Source organism: Pseudorasbora parva, chromosome 8, assembly GCF_024679245.1.
Source record: "Pseudorasbora parva isolate DD20220531a chromosome 8, ASM2467924v1, whole genome shotgun sequence".
NCBI classification, from domain to species: Eukaryota; Metazoa; Chordata; class Actinopteri; order Cypriniformes; family Gobionidae; genus Pseudorasbora; species Pseudorasbora parva.
Genome location: NC_090179.1, coordinates 15,963,853 through 15,990,609, shown reverse-complemented (window position 1 = coordinate 15,990,609; position 26,757 = coordinate 15,963,853). Strand labels below are relative to the sequence as shown.

Sequence of the window (26,757 nt, the reverse complement as noted above, 5' to 3'; positions counted from 1 at the left end):
GCGATGGCATCCCCTGTTGTAGGATGACTGAGCTTACGACAGTAGTTGAGGACATTATTTTTTCCAAACTGTAGGGGGACCCCGAGAGCAAAAGTAGCCAAGTGGGGCTTTAACAAAAGGGTGGAAAATTCTCTCTAATGACAGACAAAAACACCAAATAGACAGACAGATTCCCACAGATCGCTTACTGAAGGCACAGAAGCTAGTTCCTGTCCCGCGGACGCTTTATAGTTTCCGGTCGATGACGTCATCACGCCGACGATCGATCGATCTCCCGATGGATTGGTTCTACACGCGCTTCACGACGCATTCACGCAGAGGCGTTCTCACAGCGTTTCGACGCAGCTCGAGTTCCCAGATAGGGAACATTCTGCATTTTTACTTTCTCAAAAAAACTCCTTCTGTGTAATTTATAAGATGTTTTCCTCATGGGGACCATGACAAGGATTTCGGATATTGCCATCTTTGTGGGGACATTTTGTCCCCATAACGAAGGGATTACCAGGTCGCACACACACACGCACACACACACAGAGCCACCACATCCTGTGTGTGAAGTACATACGTCTACCTGTATACTCTTTATATTACTTTATATTATACGCTACTTTGTACTACCAAATATCAAACAATTGTTTGGACAGCAACTATTGTAAATAATAGAACCATAAATAGCCTATATTGTAAATTAATAAATTCCAACAGATGTGACTACATGCCTACAACTTCATATTTAATAAAAATATCAGAGCAGTTCAGCTTTAAGAGAATTTAACGTGGTTGTGTTGTGCTCAAGCAAAACCACTGGAGAAAACAACAACAACAACAAAAAACAAATTTTTGGACCAAGAATTGAGAGCCCTTATTACACCTAACATGTTACCACAGCTGAAAATAAATCTTCTTGTGGTTGCTACTGTACAGATGAGAATGATTTCTAACCGCACTGGAAATTCTTTCGAGACAGAAAGTGAAATGAATATGCATCAAATTGTACACACATATTTTAATACAAAGTCTTATTTATTTTAATAAATAACATAAGTATCAAACAGACAAAGAGAGAAGGTGATGACAGAACATTAGAAGGTTCTGAACATCTGTCAACTCGAAGGCACGAGGAATCCTAGCTTAAGCTAACATATCATCATTTATAAATGTAGAGATGAATTAGCTACACTTTTATCAAATGACTTGGCCACATTGAAGCAGCATAATCTTTTTTATTATAAAATAGATGGAAGTTGAATGATATTTATAATCAGAGCACCTTTAGCTGGAAACACAAGACACTGCATTTATCCATCACCCTCTAATAACAGATTTCAGTGCAAAACTTCTGCAGTAGAACAAGCACATTTGACATTATACTTTATTCTATGGCAGGAAGATATTGTTACGTTAATAATTTCTTTTAACATGAGCAATGTCACTGAACTCACTTAATGCGAGCTATAAATAAATATCTTGTTGGCTATAAATCTTTGAAGCTGAATGCCGACCTCTGCTGGTGAGAAGAGGAACATGAGCGATTGGACCAAACAATGAAGAAAACAGCTGCACATTCCTTAGATTTTCATAATCAGGTTTCAAAATAATGTCTTTGATTAAATCAGTTGAAAGAGTATTTTATATTTTGCACAAGCAAAATTTTATCTACAATTAGGATTTTTTTTCTATTGCATTGTGACATTTTCAGGACAAATTAAAGGTGCACTATGTAGTATTTTTGCAGTAAAATATCCCAAAAATCACTAGGCCAGTGTTATATATTTAGTTTAGTTGAGTTCTTACAATATCCCAAATGTTTCCAACTATTTGTAAATCATGAGAAAATTGCCATTTTAACCAAGAAGCCGGGACGTCTGAGGGAGTCGCCTGTCAATAGCGTCATGTCTGCGTTATCCTCGGTTTCCGGTTTTATTCTGCAGAAGCGCTTTACTCTTTGCAGTGTGAACAAGTGTCACAGCAGCCGCTGAGCGAACGCACAGAGTAACATCATAACATCATTTTAAACACATTTAAATGTATCTAATATAATAAACAGAGCTGCGTTATCTCATACTCATGACCGGAAAAGCTGAAATGGTTCAGACGACTGTGTCCCGTCATAATTAAAGTCCCGCTGCTCCCGAGGCGTGCGTTGTTCATCTCATTAACAGTCGCTCCAGCGGTCTTGCTCAGCTCCTCAACACTCTGTCCTGCTCTGCTTCATACTACAGTAAAGTTAATAACCGCATCCATGAACATGATTTCTGCCCGTATCCTATTTTCCACCGGCCGTGAGGTGAAGACCACATGTCCCAAGATTCTGAGCTCAAACTTGGTGTCGTCAAACTACGCCTTTGTTTTGAATAGGCACCCTCCAGAAAAGTTTTTAAAGGTCCCGTATGTAGTATTGACTAATGGTTAAAATGGATACTGCAATCCAAATACAAACTATTGGAGAGGGTTGTTTTCCCGCCCCCTCCTCCTCAGACTCAAATCACGCGGGTTGCTAGATGGAGGACACGCATTTGCGATCTCTGACCCAGATTGTTTGCAGACTTCCACGGCTGCAGCACGCCGTTTCCTTCCACAGGGCAAGAACAAAAACAGACATTAGGACCCAGAATGCACGCTTTAAAGTAAAATAACTGGCTGTTGTATGTTTTTCAGAGAAACAATATATATGAGCTTTTTTTCCTAATTCTCTGCTAACGTATAATGGTATTTTATGCTTTTATACAGCAAAAAAAAAAAAAAAAGTTGCAAATTTTGCTCCTATTTTTTTTTATTATTGCTTAATTGTTATTCTCATCACTATTAAATGTAATTAGTTTATGTTAATTTTTTTTTAAACATTTTTAGTCACTTTAATGCTAGAATTTTGATTTTTCTATTACAGTAATTAGAATTGGAGAGTAACATTTGCCTTATTGACTTGAAAAACATGTCACAATGCAACAAAAAAAAAAAAAATAACTATAAGGTACCGTAGACTCAAATACAGTAGACTCAAAGGAAAAATATACTTTCAATGTATTATTATTTTTGGGGTGAAATGTGTCCCGGACACCTCTTTCAAAAGAGGGGTTAAAGTAAACATGAAATTCACTCCAACATGTTGTATGTCATGGCTCATTTAAGCTGTAAGTGTTATGTGGTTTCACATTTACACATCCTGTGTGTTAACAATACTTCCCATCCACCTGCACCTGCACCTGCACTCTCGCTGCTCATCTATTCGAGCATGTCGATGCGTCTTACTGTCTAATGTCCTCCTTCGCCGTGGGATCAATCATCCTAGAATTCGGACTTCCTGAATTTCCTGTAGGTCTTTATGTAAAATCAGTAACCGCACATATTTCCATCTTCTCAGTGTCTGTGGATGAACCATTCTGCATTTCGCCAAATAACGTTTGATTCTTTGAACCTCTTATGCGCGTCTCTCTGCTGTGCACAGCCATTCTCCTGTCTCGCTTTGCAGACTCCAAGTTCTCTTTAAGAATAAAGTAGTAACATGCGCCATCTGCCAAGATGTTCACGTTGCTAAGGCATATGCTGATGTGCACAAAATAGCGCAGGTTATCGATGCTGGGTTGGTTTAGGTTGCTTGTCTTGGCATAGAAGTAAATCAGCGCCGCTATGTGGTAAGGAATGAAGCATGTGAGGAAGACCACCAGGTTGCTGAGGACGATCTTCATGCTCTTGTTGGTGCGCAGTTTTGCATCGCCTGGATTGCGCGCCCTCATATTGCGCAGAATCTGCACCACGCGCACAGAACAGAACACCATCAACACGGCGCTGCTGCAGAACACCGTCTCCATAGAGACCAGAATCCAGCGTTTCGACCAAGTTTTGTTGGAGAACTGCTGGAAGCAGAACGTTCCGTTGGGGAGTGTTCCGTTGATGGGCGATTGATTATCGTGAAGTGTGTAGATGGGAATGCTGAATCCGAAGACCACCATCCACACGACCAGGCACACGAGGCACGCCTTGCGCGAAGATCGCAAGCGGCGCGCAGCAAAAGGAAACTGAAGAGCGATGTAGCGGTCGACCGCGATGCACATACTCAGCATTATGCTGCCGTAGATGTTGACGTAGAGAAGGCTCTCCAGCAGGGAGCAGAAGATATTACTGAGAGTCCAGGGCTTCTTGTATGCATGTATCTTGAAGGGCAGTGACAGCATCAGTAGGCCGTCGTTGATGATCAGGTTGATGAGGTAAACCGTGGATTCGCTCCAGCGTCGAACGCGAAAGAGCAGCAGCCACAGAGCGGCCAGGTTCAGAGGGAGACCGACAACCAGAATGGGCACATACACACACCACTGGACCCAACACACCGAGTCACAGGGGTCCTCTATGGAGAAAGAGAAACACAGAATTTAGAGCGTTCTGGTAAGGTTTTCTCAATGTCATGAACAAACTTTCTTGCAGTAATGTTAATAGAAATGCACAGATGCATGCACAGTTTTGAGTTATCTTTCACTAGGAGTATACTGTAAATCCTGCAAAAAAAATTGAATGCGCATGTGCGAAACTGGGAGTAGGCTACATAGTACACTGTAAAAAAATATTGTTGGTTTAACTTAAAAAATTAAGTAACCTGGTTGCCTTCAAATTTATTGAGATTTTAGAGTTCATTGAAATTAAAAATTTGAGTTGACACAATGAAGGAAATTGGTTTAATAAATCAAAACTCAAAATATTATTGTATCTGAACCACATCATTTTTTTTTATAAATCATAAAAATAGCACTATTTGGCATGTTTCACTGCGACATAAATAAAACACACAATTACCCAATATTCTTACAAAATCTTTTAATAATATTTGAATAAAGGTTGTTGATTCTCAAAAATATTCATTGTTTTAACTAAAAAAATGTATTTCAATGAACTCAAAAATGTAAAGCAATCAGGTAACTTATTGTTTAAATATTTTTTTACAGTATATGTGGGGTCACAAAAATTCGATTGGCAGAGCATATTTAGGCCACACCCACACGGGGTGCAATCGAACGCTCTCCATTTACTTTGTTTTGTGTGAAGCTGACACCTTGTCATTTCTTACTTATGAAACAGAACAATGCCTAAAAGCTGATATGTGACAAGGTGTACAGCAAACAAGCTAAAAAAACAGAACTAAGTTTTTATAAGATGCCCCCCCCCCACCACCAAAAAAAAACAGCGTTTAAGGAGACACATTTTTTTTAGCTTGTTTGCTGTACACTTTGTCAATATATCAGATTTTAGACATTAAGTCAGAAATGACAAGGAGGCTGCTTCACGCAATAGAAGGTCAATGGAGACAGTCGGTTTGCCCCCACCCCGGTGGCCGTGGTTTTCAGATTATGAGGTGTCGCTCTGTCTCTATGGTGTGCGTACAGTATGCTCAAACTCTTCTGATGACGAAACTCACATCATGCACACTGTATGCTACAAATACAATTATTTGTGAAATTATTATCTTTACGTGGATTGTGCATCGGCATAGCTCCTCAGAGTGGATGAATCTAATGTTTTGAGGAGTATGTGTGAGGAGTATGTGTTAGGTTCAGGTCATCGAACATCACCTGAACCTAAGTCTTGGAATTATGACCAAAACGAGTAACATGTCTGCCACTTTTGTTGTGACCAACTGAGAAAAAAAAAGCATTACAATAAATCACATTCTCCCTGCAACTCAGTGTGGAAACCTGTACATTCATTTCTACTCCTTCTGTTCCACTTTTGAGGGAACCAATCACAGACTGACTTATCCACCTGGCGTGCTATTGGCAGTTTTAACATGATGACGGTTAGAGAAGCGATGGGTCGTTGCCTGTTGATCACACCTCTTGTGGTCTGATTGGTTGAAGGACTATCCAATTGTGTACAGTAGAGTCATTTGAATTATGCTCGTTGATCACACCTCTTGTGGTCTGATTGGTTGAAGGACTATCCAATTGTGTACAGTAGAGTCATTTGAATTATGCTCGTTGATCACACCTCTTGTGGTCTGATTGGTTGAAGGACTATCCAATTGTGTACAGTAGAGTCATTTGAATTATGCTCGTTGATCACACCTCTTGTGGTCTGATTGGTTGAAGGACTATCCAATTGTGTACAGTAGAGTCATTTGAATTATGCTCGTTGATCACGCCTCTTGTGCAGTAGAAAATACAGAGCAGACTCCCCAGACCGGTGTTCAATCTTATATTGAGCTATCTGGTGATAGCCAGACAAATAAATCACTTCAAACTGTGCAAATTATTATTATTATACTTTGTTCTCAAATTGTTAATGTTAACAAAATCAGAATTGCGTGTTTAGTGTGTATTAGTGTTAATTGTAGATTTTTCTAATCTTCTGCTTTTGACTACAGGTGAATCTCCACTGATGATTGTCGTTTGGACCTTTCTGGATTACAATCCGCCATCAGAATGATATGTGTAATTATGCCAGCTGCTTTGAGAAAAGGCTATAATAAATGATCTATAATAAACCACCTGCAGCATCCTCACATGCGATATAACCTAATATCTGGGACTCCTTCTTCATGTATACAGACGTGACGTAATGAAGCCAAGACAAATGGTGGCAAGCTCTTATTTCCCGCAGAAATCCACCAGTGGCACTCAAACTGTAACACGTTATTACAAGTTTACTGCTGGGAATCAGGCTTAGGAGATCGTTTTGAACATTGGCTGGTTATGTATTTGCTTAAAAAAACAATTCTTTATAGTTTCTGACCAAAAAAATATTTTTTACGGACTGCAGCTTTAATGAGAACGTTAGAAAAACCTTTTTAGAACATATTTTTGTTACCTGGGTAATTCAAGAAATTCCGGACTGAAGTACAAGTTAAGCTTAATCTAGTTTAGAAATCAATAAGCAACACAACTGTTTTGAATATTGATAACAATCAGAAATGTTTCTTGAGCAGAGTCATCATATCAGAATGATTTCCGAAGAATCATGGGACACTGAAGACTGGAGTAATAATGCTGAAAATTCATATTTGATCTGAGTTTGAACAGCTGATGCCTGTGCATGGGTGAAATGTACAAAGATACTGTAACTGTTATGAGATGTTTATGATCAAAGGTGTGATTAAAAGTTTTGTGGTGTGAGGCGTGAATTTCTAAGTTTGCACGTTTAATGTCGTGACAGATTGTACAGATCACATTTACAGTACAAACACACCTGCACCAAAACCTTCTGCCTGAATAAATATGTATTAAAACATTTTCTGTTATACTCTATGACTCATTGGTTGTACAGCAGACTTTATGAATTAATTATGGACTAAAACCGCACCTGTTATGAGCCCACGTTATCATTTCCTTTCATGAACAAAGATGGGAGGGTGTTTTTATCTTTTCAACTTTGCTGATTCTTCTCCTAATAAGCAAACTACTTTGGGTTCGACTTCATTAAAGGCTGAAACACTGTTGAAACCCTGTACTAATATTTATACATGTTAAAGAAATCAAAACAGAAACCAGTTTTTTTGAGCAGTGTTGATTACACATATAGAACGGCACATGTGACAGAGACAAATATATAATTGTACAAGTGACATCATCATGGTTTAAATTTACTCATGTTTGCCGGAACTAGTGCCAGTGTCCTGACCAACCTCTCGGGATGATCTACCCACATATTTGTGTTGATTTAAAGGAACATTTTGAAGTTTATCTTGGTTGCAGGCAGAACATATGTATTTCCTGAGTGGCTAAATGTGCTGCTACATCTTTTTTTAAACATTTATTATTTAGCTGATAAAATGGTTATTTGCCAATTTTCAATATGATAGTTTTAAATACTGAGCTTAGATATTCAGAAGCAAGCAAAACCCAGTGTTTCAAACTTCCCTGCATTGTCTATCCCGAATAATAATTTTTGAATATTTAAAAAGTTACTTCATTTCAATAGTCCACATTAGACATTAAGTAGGCCTAACTTTGCAAGTATGTCAATTAACTCTTCTTTAGTATTAGTAGACTATTAGGGTTAGTATAACGTTAATACTTGAAAAATGACTATTAGTCAATGTCTATTGAGGGCCCATCAAAAGCAGATATTAAGCAAATAGTCTAGGCTACTAATTCGCCGATGACTGGCAGATGACATGTAGGTGCAGTGTTACATATAGTTAGTAGAATGTCTAAAAAGTGGAATATTGAAATAGTGTTACAAAAATATGCATTTGCATAGCCTACCTCTGTATTGTCATTATTCAAGTACTAGGGAAGGAAAAAAAGGAATTACTGAAATATGCCAACCCTGAGGTGTAAAGAGAGACGAAACTCTAATCCTATCTCATCTAAAACAAACAATATAGGAAAATGTATGCAAACAGTCTTAGGCTGGAACTAACCACATCCGGGTCTCACAGAATTATCACTGAGAATATGGTCAACTTGTAGGCTATGTGATTTCAATCTATCATTCTAAACTGGTCATAGATAATAGTTTAAGATTAGTTTTCCATCCGAACACAGATATTGGACAAATCTGTCCCCAGAAGTAGGTTAGATATGGTGTCGAAATCAAATGCCAGTCGCTGGAAATTATCTGATGTCACATGTCGAAGGCGGCAAATGGAAATGTGGTCTCCTTGGAATTTTTCCCCTGTTTGATTTTTTTTTTCTGCCTTTCTTCTTTTGTTCGATAATCACATTAAAGTTTTGCTGACCGGTTGTTTATTCCTACGTTTACCACTTTGAATTTCACTAGGCTAGTGATGAAGAAAAACAAGAACCCTGAAACTCATAACAACAATCAAGAAAAAATTACAGAAATTGTTGTGACAAGATAGATCATATGACAATATTTTTTTTACAGAATAGGATAGTTTGTGAATTCAGTTGAACTGAACCAAAATAAACTAGACTATTTAAATACGTATGCCACATTTTAATTTTCTAGCAAATAATTATCATGTTTTTATCAGTGATATAAATAAGCCAATATGTCAGAATAATTGAAACATGGTTATGACTCGAGATTATAACGGTAGCGAGCCTACTGTCTGTCGCTATTGCTTAATTTTGACAGATCCTGCGGTTACCATGGTAGCCTACATTTTTTGCAACGAACTCACTGCGGTTACTTACGTGGCTGTTTGGAGCTCATCCCCACGGTCAGTTAATGATCGTTCCGCTGGTGTCCCCCGTTATCCAGACTTCACGGCAGTCTGTAGGTCCTCACGGCGGGAGTTGGTTTGTGAGAATCGTCGCTGAAGCATTGCGTGCCCTCTGTCTGTCTGTCTTTCGGATGAGTGAGTTCTGTTTCTTTTGTTTCCGCTGCACACCAACAGACTCTGCAGTCAGACAGAAACTTCTGAGTTTTATCTGACAAAAGAGAAACGCGCGCTCACGCGTCAGCATCTGCAACGCGCGTGTGGTGCAGTTGTGGGTTTAGTGAAATGAGAAGCCAGACACTAGGCTACTTAGGCTACACACCAACGTATAAAGTTATTTTGTGACCAGATATGGGGCATTTTGACACATATGGGGGTTGAGATGTCAAAGTAGGAACCCAGCTAACAAGGGACTCATAACTTTACAAGTAAAGATGAAATAAGAGAGTGTGTGAAATGGCGCACTTGTAAAAACAGAACAATCATTCTATTTGGCAACATTCAACGTTTTCTCACGGTAGCAACACAGCATGAATGGGAAACAGTAGTAAAGTAATAGGCTACATATAATAGTGTGCTTCTGCAACGTACCACAACTCAACGCTAGATGACGACAGACCTCAAGTTCCGCTGGTAAAGACCACAGGCTGTGACGACACAACCCTTACGAAAATTAACTGTGGTTTTATTATATTTTAAGTGTATGGATTTTTCAATATCCAATATTTTTACCAAAAATACTCAGAGGCGGACAGAGTAGCTTTAGCCTAGGCTACAGCTTCATAATAGCTACTTGAGTAAAAGTAGCCTACAGATACCCCTTGCTAAATTTTTACTCAAGTAAAAGTAAAATAGGCTACTACAGTCAGATGTCTACTTAAGTAAAAGTACTGAAGTACTTGTTTTTAAAAGTAGCCTGCTTCAATAGTACAAGAGTAATTTTCTAAAGATTGCAGTAGGCCTACTACTGCCACAGTGCTTTCGATCTTAATTTATTATCAATTCATATGTAGTAGTCCTATATAGCTTACCAATAAAGAAAAAAAAAATGGTTTGTCTTAGCACCATTTTAGCACTATTTTAAACGTTTCTTGGGTCAAATTATATGTGCTTGAATTCATTATGATGCGTAAGTTATTAACTTTTTAAAATTTCACATTTAAAGAAATCTAATGTTTGATCATATCTAAACATTAATTAAAATGCAAGACTTTTTTTGAGCAACTAGATACATATTTGTTAAAGAGCCAAAAGGGACCTGCTGGGTAATGGCATTACAAATGAACATTATTAATTTCCAACACAATTCTCAATTGGAATTCTCTATTTTAACCCTAATTACTAGACAATTTGTAATATAAATAATCAAAATATTAGAAGAAATATATTTTAAGTGGTCATTAATTAACAACAATTATTGCACAAATTTAGTAGCCTATGCCAAAATATCTCTTCAAAATATTCAATAAATATTATTGAACTAAATTATAGAACACTTATTTAATTGAAAAATAGTTAGGCTACGGTGAATGGTTACATTTGACCATCAATGAGTATGAGTGTGTGTGTGATCAATTAGTAAGGAATATCTGAGGGCTAAATACTTAAATATTAATGTTAACAATATTGCATCTCTATCACTCTCATAATGAAACGATCCTGTAAATATGGCTGACATAATAATCAATGCACACTAAGCTGTACTGTTTGCCAAAACTTGCTGCAAACATCTGTATAGTGTAAACTGTTGTGTATCCGCTTAAGCCATTCAAATGCATCGACACAGCGCTAGAAGTATTGAGCGCTCTATGAGCCACGTGACTGTGCACGCCGCCGGGAGATGAGAGCATGCCGCAACTCCGCTTTTAAATGCCTCTGGCTTTAACATTAGCGTCAGACCGCTAATTATTTTTTAAATTTCGCATTAAAACTTAATAAAAAATAATTTAAAAAAAAGATATAGGCCTAGCTTTGTTTAATATCAAAATCAGGTTTGGCAATTTGGCGTAAGATTAGAGCTTGGAGCATAGGCTACTCTGCAAGAACAAAGAAATGTGTTCGTTTTCTCGAGGTGGCAAGAACAAAGTTCACTATGGCCAGTAGGCCTACATCCCATACTTCTCGAGAAAAGCAGATGCCGATCATCTGCGTTTCTTCACATTAACCACGCCTACTTTAAATGTCTGACCAATTGCACAATAGTTATCGAACACCCGCAAGAAAAAAAAGCTGCGAGAACTCCCAAACCAGGGCTGCGAGAACAGCCCTGGGAGCGAGAACTTTTTTCTCTGTTCTTGCGGAGTATAATAATATCTGTCTGTAGAGCCGCAGTTTCACCCCAGCCGCGGTTTTGCCCATGCCAGCGCAGTTTCAGTACAGCGGTTTTGCCCGCGCATGCGCAGTTTCAACACAGCGATTTGCCCACGCATGCACTGTTTCAGTACAGCCGTTTTGCCCGCGCATGCGCAGTTTCAACACAGCGGTTTTGTCCGCGCATGCGCAGTTTCACTACATCGGTTTTGCCCTGCGCAGTTTCTTGCACAGTTTCACTACAGCGGTCTTGCCCTGCGCATGCACAGTTTCACTACAGCGGTCTTGCCCTGCGCATGCACAGTTTCACTACAGAGGTTTTGCCCTGGGCATGTGCAGTTTCACTACAGCGTTTTTTCCCTGGGCATGCGCAGTTTCACTACAGAGGTTTTTCCCTGGGCATGCGCAGTTTCACTACAGAGGTTTTGCCTTGCGCATGCGCAGTTTTACTACAGCCGTTTTGCCCTGGGCATGCGCAGTTATACTACAGCGGTTTTGCCCGCGCATGCACAGTTTCACTACAGAGGTTTTGCCCTGGGCATGCACAGTTTCACTACAGAGGTTTTGCCCTGGGCATGCGCAGTTTTACTACAGCGGTTTTTCCCTGGGCATGCGCAGTTTCACTACAGAGGTTTTGCCTTGCGCATGCGCAGTTTCACTACAGCCGTTTTGCCCTGGGCATGCGCAGTTATACTAGAGCGGTTTTGCCCGCGCATGCACAGTTTCACTACAGCGGTTTTGCCTTGCGCATGCGCAGTTTCACTACAGCGGTTTTGCCCGCGCATGCACAGTTTCACTACAGCGGTTTTGCCCTGCGCATGCACAGTTTCACTACAGAGGTTTTGCCCTGGGCATGCGCAGTTTTACTACAGCGGTTTTTCCCTGGGCATGCGCAGTTTCACTACAGAGGTTTTGCCTTGCGCATGCACAGTTTAACTACAGCCGTTTTGCCCTGGGCATGCGCAGTTATACTAGAGCGGTTTTGCCCGCGCATGCACAGTTTCACTACAGAGGTTTTGCCCATGCATGCACAGTTTCACTACAGCGGTTTTGCCCATGCATGCACAGTTTCACTACCGCGGTTTTGCCCATGCATGCGCAGTTTCACTACAGCGGTTTTGTCCGCGCATGCGCAGTTTCACTACAGCAGTTTTGTCCGCGCATGCGCAGTTTCACTACAGCGCTTTTGCCCTGCGCATGCGCAGTTTCACTACAGAGGTTTTGCCCTGCGCATGCGCAGTTTCACTACAGCGGTTTTGCCCTGCGCATGCGCAGTTTCACTAAAGCGGTTTTGCCAGCGAATGCGCAGTTTCACTACAGCGGTTTTGCCCTTGCATGCACAGTTTCACTACAGCAGTTTTGCCTGCACATGCTCAGTTTCACTACAGCGGTTTTGCCCTGCTCATGCGCAGTTTCACTGCAGCGGTTTTGCCCGCGCATGCGCAGTTTCACTACAGCGGTTTTGCCCGCGCATGCGCAGTTTCACTACAGCGGTTTTGCCCTGCGCATGTGCAGTTTCACTACAGAGGTTTTGCCCTGGGCATGTGCAGTTTCACTACAGAGGTTTTGCCCTGCGCATGCGCAGTTTCACTACAGCGCTTTTGCCCGCGCATGCACAGTTTTACTACAGTGGTTTTGCCCGCGCATGCGCAGTTTCACTACAGAGGTTTTGCCCTGCGCATGTGCAGTTTCACTACAGAGGTTTTGCCCTGCGCATGTGCAGTTTTACTACAGAGGTTTTGCCCTGCGCATGCACAGTTTCACTACAGAGGTTTTGCCCTGCGCATGTGCAGTTTTACTACAGAGGTTTTGCCATGCGCATGCGCAGTTTCACTACAGAGGTTTTGCCCTGCGCGTGCGCAGTTTCACTACAGCGCTTTTGCCCGCGCATACGCAGCTTCACTACAGCCGCACATTCGCATTTCACTACAGCGGTTTTGCCCTGCGCATGCACAGTTTCACTACAGCGGTTTCACGGCACGCTGATACATTTGATTTTTAAATCTTAATTCTGTCCTAAAACTATGTATTGATTATTGTTGCTCCTGCTGTTATTTTTTTGCATCTGCTGTTGCCCAGAGGCCTTCAGGCTCCTTTACTGATATAAAACAATGCTTAAATATTTCTATTACGTTTTTTTTTTTTTTTTTCAAAAAACGAACAGCCTGGTATAATAAACACCATGTATTTTCTGCCTGGTATAAAAAAACGAACTTTCGAATAGACATTTCAAAGGTTTCTATAATTATTAAATTATTAGTCTAAAGTCAAGAAAACTAATTCCTCAAGTTGATTAATTCTGCCTGGGGTAAAAGCATAAACTTGAACACAAATTAAACTTACTTTTAAACAGGCTGAAAGTGTGAGCATATTATTAATTTGTTGCAGACATAACCAAGACACGATTTTAATTTACATTTATTCAGGCCTATTACATTTACAAATTACATTTTAAACATTTCCTTATTTTACCATTACAGTTGATCACTAACTAATAACAAAAAAATCAAACAAGTGCAATTACAATAAATAAATAAATAAAATTGTAGTTTTATTCCCTTCCAGTGCCGTAACAAGCATCTCGAAGACATAACGACGCAATGCACATGCGCGGTCAGAACTGCTGTGGTAAAACTGTGGTTGGGGTAAAACTGTGGCTCTGTGGCTCTGCAGTCAGACCCTTCTCGCGGAGTATGTTGCAGCCGAAAAGGGATAGTTCACTTTAAAATGAAAATTCTGTCATCCTTTACTCACCCTCAAGTTGTTTCAAACCTGTATGAATTTCTTTCTTCAGCTGAACAAAAGAGAAGATTTTTTTGAAGAATGTCAGTAACCAAACAGTTAACTGGAGCCATTGACTTCCATAGTAGTAAAAAAAAATACTGTGGAAGTCAATGGCTCCAGTTAACTGTTTGGTTACTGACATTCTTCAAAATATATTCCCTTGTGTCCAGCTGAAGAAAGAAATTCATACAACTTGAGGGTGAGTAAAGGATGACAGAATTTTTATTTTAAAGTGAACTATCCCTTTAAGGTTTGTTTATACTTTCGCCTGGCTCCGCTGGGCGAGCCTCCGCTGACTGCGTGCGCTCCTCCCCAAACGTACAAGTTGTTTAGTTGGGCAGCGTGAGAGCGTGACACAGACCCTGAGGAGAACTTTTTTCTTGCGGGTGTCCGAACTATTGTGTGATTGGTCATACATTTAAATTGGGCGTGGTTAATTCAGAGAACTGCAGATGATCAGCACCTGCTTTTCTCGTGAAGTATGGAATGCACTGGCCAGAAAGAACTTTGTTCTTGCCACCTCGAGCAAACAAACTAATTTCTTTGTTCTTGCAGAGTATGTCCCAAGCTTTAATCTGACCATGGAGTTGACTTTGGTGGAAAGCTGAAGGTGATTGCTCATAGGCTGTCCCAATCAGTGGCACCTGCACAATACAATCACGTTTAAGAGAGAAACGACAAGTTGAGTCTTTCCGAGAATTTTCTTTTTTCCTTGGACAATATTTGCCACCCACAAAACCATGGTTAATTTGTGGTTACCATAGTTTAACTACAATAACCATGGTAACATATAACTTGTATGAATTAAAATTACTTTTAACATTTAAAAACAGACATGTTAAAATTCCACAGCAAAATGCAATGGTTGTATTGGTAAAACTGACTAATGCATTGGAATCGTACTCGGTTACTTTCGTAACCTCGGTTCCCTGAGAGAGAGGAACGAGTATTACGTATGGGAAAACTCCTTTTCTCGAGAATATGAAGCAAAACTTTAATAAAGGTATCCATGTAAAGCGCAGTGCCGCTGAACGGCCATAACTCAGCGCGAGGAGCGCTCTGATTGGCCGGGCCACGGCAACTGCATGAACCTATGGTGAGGCGGCTGAGAGGAACGAGCCAATGGGGGGCGTTCCAGAAGCCCGCCGAAAAAAGGTGCTTATATTTGCATACAGGAGGCTATATAAAGCCCTGATTTCGCCATAGGTGTCAGGTTTTTAGATCGACTGAAGCGATACCTGAGAAGCATAAACACGGCACGGAACGTAATACTCGTTCCTCTCTCTCAGGGAACCGAGGTTACGAAAGTAACCGAGTACGTTCCCTTTCGAGAGAGGTTCCTCGTATTACGTATGGGAACACAATGTAAAGCGCCGTGTGTGCTGACTGACCCAGTATACCCAAGCACATGTAAATAACCCCCGAGACACCGAAGAGGCGGCTATAAGGGGGGATGAAGAACCGGAAGAGTCGGTTCATTTGAACGGCTGATCGGACAGAGTCGGTTCATTTGAACGGCTGATCGGACATAGTCGGATCTTATGATAAATGAAAGTGCTTAAGGACTGAAGTGTACAGGCCAAAACTAAAGGCAATCTGTTTACCAGGGTCAAGATAGAGCCTAAATGGAGAGAAGCCCTGCTTGTAGAGCTGGAACCTCCAATTTATAGAATCTGATAAAAGTGGACGGAGAGGCCCAGCCTGCCGCCGCACAGATATCTTCCAAAGAAATGCCACACGACCAAGCCCAAGATGAGGCCATGCCTCTAGTGGAGTGGGCTTTAACGCCTATAGGGCAAGTCAGGTTTTTAGACTCATATGCCAGCGAGATAGCGTCCACTATCCAGTGTGAGAGTCTTTGCTTCGTGACAGCACAACCTTTAGTGCGGCCGCCGAAGCAGACAAACAGCTGGTCCGACTGCCTGAAGGGGGAGGAGCGCTCCAGATACAGTCTCAGAGCTCTGACCGGGCAGAGCAGATTCGCGTCCTGTTCACCCTGAGATACGGGTAAAGGAAGCAGAGTAATAACCTGTGCTCTAAAAGGGGTAGAAAGCACTTTGGGTATAAAACCATGTCTCGGTTTAAGAACAACTTTGGAGTTGTTGGGCCCGAACTCGAGACAGGACGGACTCACTGAGAGTGCGTGTAAGTCACTCACACGTTTAACCGAGGCCAGAGCCAGCAGAAACGCAGTTTTGAATGATAAAAGCTTTATGGTCGCGGTCTGGAGAGGCTCGAAGGGGGGACCCTTCATAGCGTCTAGAACCACCGCGAGGTCCCAAATAGGGACCGAAGGGGGGCGAGGGGGGTTCAATCTCCTGGCCCCTTTAAGAAAGCGTACAATGAGCTCACTTTTCCCTAGTGAATGTCCCGCGACCTGAGCGTGGTTAGCTGCTATGGCGGCGACATAAACTTTGAGCGTGGAGGGGGAACGACCCGCGTCCAGTAGCTCTTGGAGAAAAGCGAGCACTTCTGTTATCTCGCATGAGCGTGCGTCGATATTTCGGACGGCACACCAGTTAGAAAACACTGACCACTTCAGAGTATAGAGCCGCCTCGTCGAGGGGGCTCTAGCTTCCGCTATAGTGTTCATAACTCTGTCAGAGAGGTTTCCCGATACCAGTTGATGGGCCATACGTGGAGGGCCCATAGTTCGGGACTGGGATGCCAGATCCCCCCCTTCGCCTGCGTGAGGAGGTCTTTCCTCAGCGGAATGGGCCATGGGGCTGTGTCTGACAGCTGGATCAGATCGGAGAACCACGTTCGGTTCCTCCAGAGCGGGGCTATTAAAAGCACCGCGGATGCTGTCTCCCTGATTTTCTTGATGGTTTGTGGTAGCATCGCGATCGGGGGGAAAGCATACAGCGGGAGACTGGGCCAGACATGGGCCAGGGCATCCCTGCGTTTGGAGAAAAATATTGGGCAGTGAGTGTTGTCTTCTGAGGCGAAGAGATCCACTTTCGCTCTGCCGAAGGTGTTCCAAATTAAGAGAACCGTTTGCGGGTGAAGAGACCATTCCCCTGGGGGAATGGTTCTCCTGGATAACATATCCGGACCCACATTCAGAATACCTGGCACGTGAGCCGCCCTCAGGGAGCTTAGGTTGTGCTCTGCCCATAAAAGGAGATGCTTCGCCATGCGGTGAAGGGAATATGATCTCAGGCCACCCTGGCGGTTTATGTACGCTACCACCGACATGTTGTCTGAACGAACCAAGACGTGGTGGTTCTTTATATGTGGAAGGAAAGCTCTCAGCGATAAGGCGACCGCTTTCATCTCTAGACAGTTTATGTGCAGCCGCTTCTCTGTTTCCGCCCACAGGCCAGAGACCGGCTTGCCCTCGTGTAGGGCTCCCCACCCCCGAGTGGAGGCATCTGTCGAGACCACTTTCAACTTCGTGACTGTGCCCATAAGCACGCCCCTCCGATACCACTCTGTCCTCGTCCAAGGAGCCAAAGTTTTGACAACGCTGTGGCTCACTTTGACGGGAAAACGGCCCCATTTCCATGCATAAGGAGGGACACGGGCGCGTAGCCAACGCTGGAGGGGACGCATGTGTAGCAGTCCCAGCCTGAGCACTGACGATGCCGAGGCCATAAGGCCGAGCATTCTCTGAAAGTGTTTCAGGGGAACGCGAGTTCCGGCTTTGAATGAAGTCGCCATGTTCTGGACGGATAGCGCGCGCTGTGACGTCAGCCGCGCGTTCATGAGTCTCGAGTCTAGAACAAAGCCCAGAAAAGATATCTTTTGAGTGGGTGACATCGAGCTCTTGGCGATATTGATCCTGAGACCCAAACAGTCTAAATGGTTGAGGAGCCAGGATCTGTGTGTTAGTAGTTCTGCTCGAGACTGGGCTATCACTAGCCAGTCGTCGAGGTAGTTGAGCACCCGCATCCCTTTCAGCCTGAGCGGGGCTAATGCCGCGTCCATACATTTCGTAAACGTGCGGGGCGCCAGGGATAAGCCGAATGGCAGGACCGTGTACTGATAAGCCTGCCCCTCGAAGGCGAATCTCAAGAATGGCCTGTGGTGGGGGGCTACCTGCACATGAAAGTACGCATCTTTCAGATCTATCGTGAAAAACCAGTCCCCAGGGCGAATGTGCGCGAGGATCTGTTTCACCGTTAGCATTTTGAACGAGCGAGTCATTAGAGCTTTGTTCAAATGCCTTAGATCTAGGATGGGCCTGAGCTCTCCGTCCTTCTTCGGAACGAGAAAGTATCGGCTGTAGAAGCCCGACTCGCTTTTGGAAGGGGGAACGGGCTCCACCGCTCCCTTCTTTACCAGTTTCAAAATCTCGGTGCGAAGCACGTGACTGACGCTGCTTCTCACCGAGGTCTCGACCACGGCGCGAAAGCGCGGGGGCCTGCGAACGAACTGTAGCGAGTAGCCCCTTTTTACTATGTTCATAACCCAATTTGATACCCCGGGCATGGCTTGCCAGGCCTGAGCCCGACACGATAGCGGCTGGAGCCGGCGCGGATAAGGGTCGCCTACTAGAGGGAACTCGGTAGCGCTGCCATTTTGTGCTTGAGACATAGAGGGGGTAGTGCTTATGTGTGGCGGCGTGCACTGTGGAGTGGGCGCCGGGACATTTATAGCATGGGTGGGAGGGGTGAATGAGTGTAGGAGTGCAGACTGATGTGTGGGCACATTTACTACAGAGAAAAAGCTCTTTTTGAGATTTATTTGGGTCGCCGTGATAACGGCGTTTGTGTGCAGGCGAGTGCGTTTGACAACGGGCTCGTTGGCTGCTAAACTGAGGTCGGCAGTCACCTGGGTGCGGGGGACTGGGAGACCGGGAGGGAGAGATGGGGGTCCGGCCGAGGCGAGACCTGACCATCTCCTTTTTATCCCTGCGGCTAGGACGGCTTCGGAGGCTCGGGGTTCAACACAATCCTGGGTCGAGGTCCCCGGCGTTCAGGCCGACTGCTGCGGTTCGCGGAGCGGGAACGTTGGCGCGGTCCAGAAGAGGAGCGAGGCCGGGAAGGTGGCTCTGCCGGCTTAGCGGGTTGAGAAGGCGGGGGTCTACCTCGAGAGCGTCTCTGGCCTGAAGACGAGCTGGAGCGCTTAGGCAGGAAATGCCTCATAGCCTGCGAAGCCTTCTGCGCTTCGGTGAAGCGCTCCGCGAAACCCACGACTGACGGGCCGAAGAGACCGGTAGTGGAGATGGGGGCGTCCAAAAAGGAGGCTTTGTCCGCGTCCTTCATCTTGGTCAAATTCAGCCAAAGGTGCCTCTCTAAGACCGTCAGGTTAGCCATATTTTTCCCGATGGCTTGTGCAGTGGCTTTAGTGGCGCGAAGGGCCAAGTCCGTCGCGCTGCGGAGGTCCTTCAAAACATCGGAGTCGGGGACAGACTCATCCAAGGAGCGGAGAAGTCTGGCCTGGAACACCTGAAGGATAGCCATGGTGTGAAGGGCCGCGGAAGCCTGGCCAGCGGAGGCATATGCCCGGCCAGCGAGAGCAGAAGTGGTGCGGCAGGGCTTGGACGGGTGCTGAGCCCTGGACTGCCATCCTCTGGAGGAGGAGGGCGGGCAGAGGTGCGCGGCGACAGCCTCCTCGAGGGGTGGAAGAGACTCATAGCCTTTTTCCTTAGCGCCGTCGACAACGGAGAGCGCTGGGGAAAAAGCGGATCTGGCGCGAGCAGAGTAGGGCGACTTCCACGACTTCGTAAGCTCGTCGTGTACCTCAGGGAAGAAAGGCGCGGGCTTCTGAGGAGAAGAGAGGCGGCGGCTTTCCAGGAACCACTCGTCCAGTCTGCTGCGTGTTGGCTCATCGGGCTGGGACCACTCGAGCCCGAGGTCTTCCACGGCCCTGGAGAGCAAGCGGATGAGTTCCGCGTCGACGTTAGTTTTGGCGCTCGTGGCGGTCTGCGTCGAAGCGGGGGGCTCCGAGACAGAAGTTGACCACTCGCTACCAGAAGCGGCTGTGGAGAGGCTGTCCTCATCATCCTCTGGCGGCGGGCCACCGAAGGAAACCGAACAGGCCGCTGCATGAGAGGGACGCTGTTCCTCCTGGGTGAAGGTGACCGGCGATGGCGAGGCACGCGGGGAGTCATCCGGCGTGCAGTCGCCAGACCGTTCCGGCAGCCTCTGGTCGCGGCGTTTCTTGCGGCGCGGCCCAGCGGCAGGAGGAGGGACCTGGTCGAAGGTGGCGAGGCGAGCCCGAAGGGTCTGCAGCGCCATCTCATCGCACTCGGGGCAGCCGCCCTGAGAGAGTGCGAGCTGCGCGTGGTCCCGTCCAAGGCATGCCACGCAGATGACGTGACGGTCGCCGCCAAGGAGAGGAGCTCTGCAAGAGCCGCAGGAAATGCGAGGCATTTGAAACAACGCCCCGCGCTCTTTTAGGAGAAGAGAGTATAAAAGGATACGATCGCCGGATGGCGTAGCTGGAACGGCAGAGAAGGCGGAGAGGGAGTCCGTCGTCCTCAGCTGCAGGTTCCGCTGGTGCCTTTTCGACGGCGGTTGCTTCTTCCGGAGGTCAGCGAAGGTATCGCTGAAGGAGATAAAATCTGACACCTATGGCGAAATCAGGGCTTTATATAGCCTCCTGTATGCAAATATAAGCACCTTTTTTCGGCGGGCTTCTGGAACGCCCCCCATTGGCTCGTTCCTCTCAGCCGCCTCACCATAGGTTCATGCAGTTGCCGTGGCCCGGCCAATCAGAGCGCTCCTCGCGCTGAGTTATGGCCGTTCAGCGGCACTGCGCTTTACATGGATACCTTTATTAAAGTTTTGCTTCATATTCTCGAGAAAAGGAGTTTTCCCATACGTAATACGAGGAACCTCTCTCGAAAGGGAACTGAACATTTAACATACAATACTTATAAGTTTTACTTATAAGTTTTACATTATACAGCTATAATGCCTGTGTAGGTGATTTTGAATTTTATTTCATGTCGATATATAATGGTTACACACTTAAAACTGATCGTAGTGTTTATATCTTTGTAAGACTGGTCAATCTATAGAATAGAGGGAATGCACGTGACGTCACCGTCAGCTGGAGCAACTGCGATTACGTCCTACTGAGTGGCAAAAAGACTGGAAGGCAGCATTGGTTTACAGGGAGAACGCAGCAAAAACACACAAAACCAGGCCGGGGGGGTGGGGGGGGGGGGGTGAACTGAGACGTGAACTGTTCCGAACTTGAGACGGACTTGATAATAGCATGTAATTTTCTCACTCAAACCACTGACACTGCTGTTGCTTCTGCTTTTAGAGGGAAAAGCTGCCTATAACTGCTTGTCTAGGATATGTAATCCTCCTAATCCTCTGTAAGAATTCGTAATAATAGGGTATTATTAGCGAAAAGAAGCTAGCAAAAGATCCAGTGTCTATCTGTATGTATTTGCACTCGTCAAATGATTACAATTCCAACGTGTTTTCGCTTCGGTGGGTAATGTAGCCAATCACAGACATTTTTGTAGATTTCTACAACGCAGTTGGGCAATCACAGGTGTTGAATTTGAAATCCACTCATCGGTCGCTCTGTGTTGTGGCTTTTTGATTGTGTTGTGGCTTGACACAGACTTTAAAGGTGCAATATGCAACTTTCCGTCCACTAGAGGGCGCCTATTCAAAACAAAGGCGTAGTTTGATGAAGCCAAGTTTGTAGTCTTCACCTCACAGCCGGTGGAAAATAGGACACAGGCAGAACTCATGTTCATGGATGCAGTTATTAACGTTACTGTAGTGTGAAGCAGAGCAGGACCGAGTGTTGAGGAGCTGAGCAAGGCTGCTGGAGCGATTGTTGTGCAACACACGGCTCGCGAGCAACGGGACATTTATTATGACGGGACAAAGTCACCGGGTGCCTGCACTATTTCCGCTTTTCCGGTCATGAGTATGAGGTAACGCAGCTCTGTTTATCGTATTAGATACATTTCAGTGTGTTTAAAATTGTTATGATGTTACTCTGTACATTCGCTCGGTGTCTGCTGTGACACTTGTTCACACTGCTAAGAGTAAAGCGCTATTACCAAATAAAACCGGAAACCGAGAGTGACGCAGATATGACGCAACTGACAGGCGACTCACTCAAACGCTATGCTGAAACGACCCGGGTCCTTGGTTAAAATAGCAATTTTCTCACAATTTACAAATAGTTGGAAACATTTGGGATATTGTAAGTACACAACTGAACGAAATATATAACACTGGCCTTTTGGATATTTTACTGTAAAAATACTACATAGTGCACAACTTTTCAACTATTCAACTTTCAAACGTCAATGTAGGTGTCAGATCACCTTTACAAATATCCCACCGCAGATGCTATATATCCAATTGCATTCATGCCACACAAAATGAATGTGATTGGCTGTTGTCACTATGACGGCTGCATCGGCACAAAGATTCGAACACGCCCTCTGTCAAGCGATGACGTCGTTGCCCCATGTAAATGCAGTATTAGAATTTTCTATATTTGAGGAGATTGGGAGGAGAAGCGGTTAGAGATTAGGAGGAAACGGCAGCTTTACCAAGCTGAATGGCTCTGGCTGAGCTGTGATATAAACAAAATGCTATTGGCTATTTAAAAAAAGGGAGGGGCTATAAGATATGTTGCTCCCTTTTTTGTTTTCTTCGTGTTTCAGTGGAAATTACGTCAACAAACTGAATAATTCTAATTTAATAATAAACTAAAAGCATTACAGACTTTCTCCAGGTTTTTATAACTTTTATGTCAAAACAGAGGGGGGTTGAATTTGAAGATCAAGGTAAATTTGACTCAAATTGCCTTCCGTATCTTTTGTTGCTTCTGAAGGGCAGTGCTAAATGAGAACAAATTATATTTAAACAAAATAAGAAAAATGTGGTCTTCATCCTATTCAAACATTTTCACCCTCTTATTGCATTGTTTCCTTCTGGACTGGAGCATCAGTGAACCTTTTTTAATACTTGTGTTTGAGTTCCTCAGTTCATTGTGAAAAGATAGATCTCAAGATCATACAGTCACTGCTGGTAAACTGAATAATTTGCAGGATCTGGAGGATTTTTCTGAACATAGCAGTTAAACTGCTCATGACAAACACGGAACTCATGAACAACCATCACAAAAAACAAACAAACAAACAGTTCAGATCTTCCAGGGAACACACAGTATTAAGAATCAAGGGTATGTAAACTTTTGAACGGGGTCATTTTTTAAAGGTCCCGTTCTTTGCGTGTTTTCGAAGCTTTGATTATGTTTACAGTGTGCAATATAACATGAGTTCGTGTTTCGTGTGTAAAAAAACACAGTATTTTTCACACAATTTACTTATCTGTGCAGCGCTGTTTCCCCGCCCTGATGATTTCCTTGTTCTATGAAGTCCCTCCTTCAGAAACACGTAACGAGTTCTGATTGGGCCAGCGCTTCCCGTGTTGTGATTGGACAGCAGCTTAGCGCACTTTGCCCAGAAAGGTCCGGCCTCTTACCATAGCGGGGAGATGAAAGCGTTGAATGTGCGCTCTTCTCCACGTGGGAGAGCAACAAGACCATGCCCCCTATTTTGCGTGTTCTTGTGGGCGGAGGGTTAGTCAACAAACGGTTCTAGTAACGTCATTACATCCCTGCACTTCCTGCTGTAGTCTAAACCGGCCGATCGCTGCAGGCTTTGAAAGGGAACTTCTGTTAAATAAAATATCTCGCTTGGCATTGAACTTTGAGCTTTATAATTTTACAGGTATTATTTATTTATTATTTACAGGTACAACATTACACACTAACTAAAGTTTGAAAGATGGAATCGTGAAGAACGGGACCTTTAAATTCTGTATCTTTAATTTAGCCTAATTGTTCCAATGGATTCCACTTTGATTCCCAAAAGTATTTATGATAAAATAATAATTAAAACTATTATCAAATATATTAAATAATTAAAAACTATCATATCAGCATGTGTTATACGAAAGATAAGAGCAACGGCACAAACAATATTTGTTCACACAAAGTTAATGAATAAGCTTTCTAGAGGTAAAACTTATCGACACACCACATGGATTTTGATCGCACTGCTGATGATCCTTTAGACAGGGCTGGGCAGTGTTTCGTCTGTGGAATTGCGGCACACCTGTTCTTCACAGGTGAAGTTTATAAAAGAGAGGAGCGCCTGTCACATTGACGCAGCGCTCTTTCTGGAATTATGCAACCACGGGATTCCGAGGATTCAGCGAATCCACATTCCATCCCAAAAACTCAATACTGACAGAAGGCTTTGTTTATACACCCCTACCTCTGAATACTCCGACACACACACACACACACACACACACACACACACACACACACACACACACACACACACCTAGCTATCTACACAAGGTGAAAAAAACTCAAATAGATGGTTATGGCATGGTCAAGGTTAAAACATTTTTATATTTTGATTAATAACTTTTGATCTTTTTCCAAATTTGGTTTTGACAAATTTACTTAACTTACTTACATTATTCAGCAATTTTGGCCCCACAGTACGGTTAGATTAGAAACACACACAGAAGTCCCATAATCCTTATTTTTCTCTCAGGCATGCATGCTCTTTCTCCTTGTAATGTAATACTGATCTGTGACTTGACTAGTTAGTAAAAGGCGTTTCTCTTTTCTTTGTTAAGAGCTTGCATGACACAGACCTGCCTAATTGTCTGTGTTTGCTGCATGTTATTTCATGAGTCTAAATTTTGTGCTTTAATGGAAATTTTAGGATTGCATTTCTGTCAGTGTTTGTGGTGCACAGCCCATATTCTGATCTGCGTGTGTGTCAGTGCGTGTTAATCAGCAGGAGCACAATGGGATTAGACAGAGGGCTTTTGGCCAAGCAGGAGAGAGAGAACTTTTTAACCCCGAGTAGTCAGCTGACTGTAGAGAACAGGGTGTTACAAAGAATGTTGACTACAGCGGGGAGTACGTGTTGTTATTGTTAACTGCATGCGTTTTCATTTATTGAAATAAAGCTGAAATAAAATGAAATATTGATTAAAATCGAAAATGAAAATGAAAATTAGAAATGTTGCTAACTGAAGTTTAAGGGCTAAAATGACAAAAACAGAAATAAAAACAAAATTAAATCTAAGAGATAAAAAACCACTAAGCTTTATTAATAACAATAATAATAATAATAATAATGATAATAATAATAATGATTTGCCAAAGTAAAAAAGAATTAATAGTAAATAAACCAAGATTAAATCTAATTATATTCTTAAAAAAAAAAAAAAAAAAAAAAAAAAATATATATATATATATATATATATATATATATATATATATATATATATATATATATATATATATATATATATATATATACTCACCTAAAGGACTATTAGGAACACCCAATTATCTAATCAACCAATCACATGGCAGTTGCTTCAATGCATTTAGGGATGTGGTCCTGGTCAAGACAATCTCCTGAACTCCAAACTGAATGTCAGAATGGGAATGAAAGGTGATTTAAGCAATTTTGAGTGTGGCATGGTTGTTGGTGCCAGACGGGCTGGTCTGAGTATTTCATAATCTGCTCAGTTACTGGGATTTACACCCACAACCATTTCTAGGGTTTACAAAGAATGGTGTGAAAAGGGAAAAACATCCAGTATGCGGCAGTCCTGTGGGCGAAAAAGCCTTGTTGATGCTAGAGGTCAGAGGAGAATGGGCCGACTGATTCAAGCTGATAGAAGAGCAACTTTGACTGAAATAACCACTCGTTTCAACCGAGGTATGCAGCAAAGCATTTGTGAAGCCACAACACACACAACCTTGAGGCGGATGGGCTACAACAGCAGAAGACCCCACCGCGTACCACTCATCTCCACTACAAATAGGAAAAAGAGGCTACAATTTGCACAAGCTCACCAAAATTGGACAGTTGAAGACTGGAAAAATGTTGCCTGGTCTGATGAGTCTCGATTTCTGTTGAGACATTCAGATGGTAGAGTCAGAATTTGTCGTAAACAGAATGGCCCTCATTTATCAATCTTGCGTAGAAACGGCGTATATGTTGGCGTAAGATTATGCTTACACTCCTCTCACCGCCTGATTTATGAAACTGTGCGCACCTCTTCAATCCAGGTGTACGCAATACCTGCCCTTGATAAATGCTGCGGCCGAAAACGATCGTCTTTAGAATAACACACCCCTATATATTCAAGTCTCCGCCTCCCCCACGCCCTCATTTTACGCCATGGACACACGGAAGACGGCAAAGAAGCAAAACTTCTCCGACGTGGAGATCGGGCACGTCTCAATCTCACTACTCCACTAGTCAGGGCACTGATTAGGACATAAGTCAATGGGCTGACTCCCTGATCAGTGTCCTGACTACTGAACAAGTGAGATGATTGAGTGAATTGCCCATCCAGACCATCACCAGGGAAGTGGAAAAAAAACTAAATTGTTTTATTTGGGAGTTTAAATAGTGGGATTAAAGGCACCCACAAAAACAAAATGGACCTAAATTACGAGTACTCTTAATAGTGTGGGGGTTGAGAAGCGCACTCCAGCAGTTTAAATAGCTGTTTGGATGAGAAATTACCATCACAATGCATTATTTTACAGCACATGTTTTAAAACAA

The 26,757-nt window shown here is 43.4% G+C and overlaps 1 protein-coding gene across 1 annotated transcript; it reads right to left on the bottom strand.

Annotated features, from left to right (window-relative positions):
- Window positions 1-1,098: 1,098 nt before the first annotated feature.
- gpr55a (G protein-coupled receptor 55a) lies at window positions 1,099-26,063 on the bottom strand. The gene is made up of 3 exons (XM_067451611.1): window positions 26,039-26,063; window positions 9,087-9,292; window positions 1,099-4,342 (listed from the first exon to the last, which is right to left on the bottom strand). Exons 2-3 carry the CDS (start codon window positions 9,103-9,105, stop codon window positions 3,321-3,323), a joined length of 1,041 nt encoding a protein of 346 aa, XP_067307712.1. The 5' UTR covers window positions 9,106-9,292; window positions 26,039-26,063; the 3' UTR covers window positions 1,099-3,320.
- Between the last annotated feature and the right edge of the window lie 694 nt (window positions 26,064-26,757).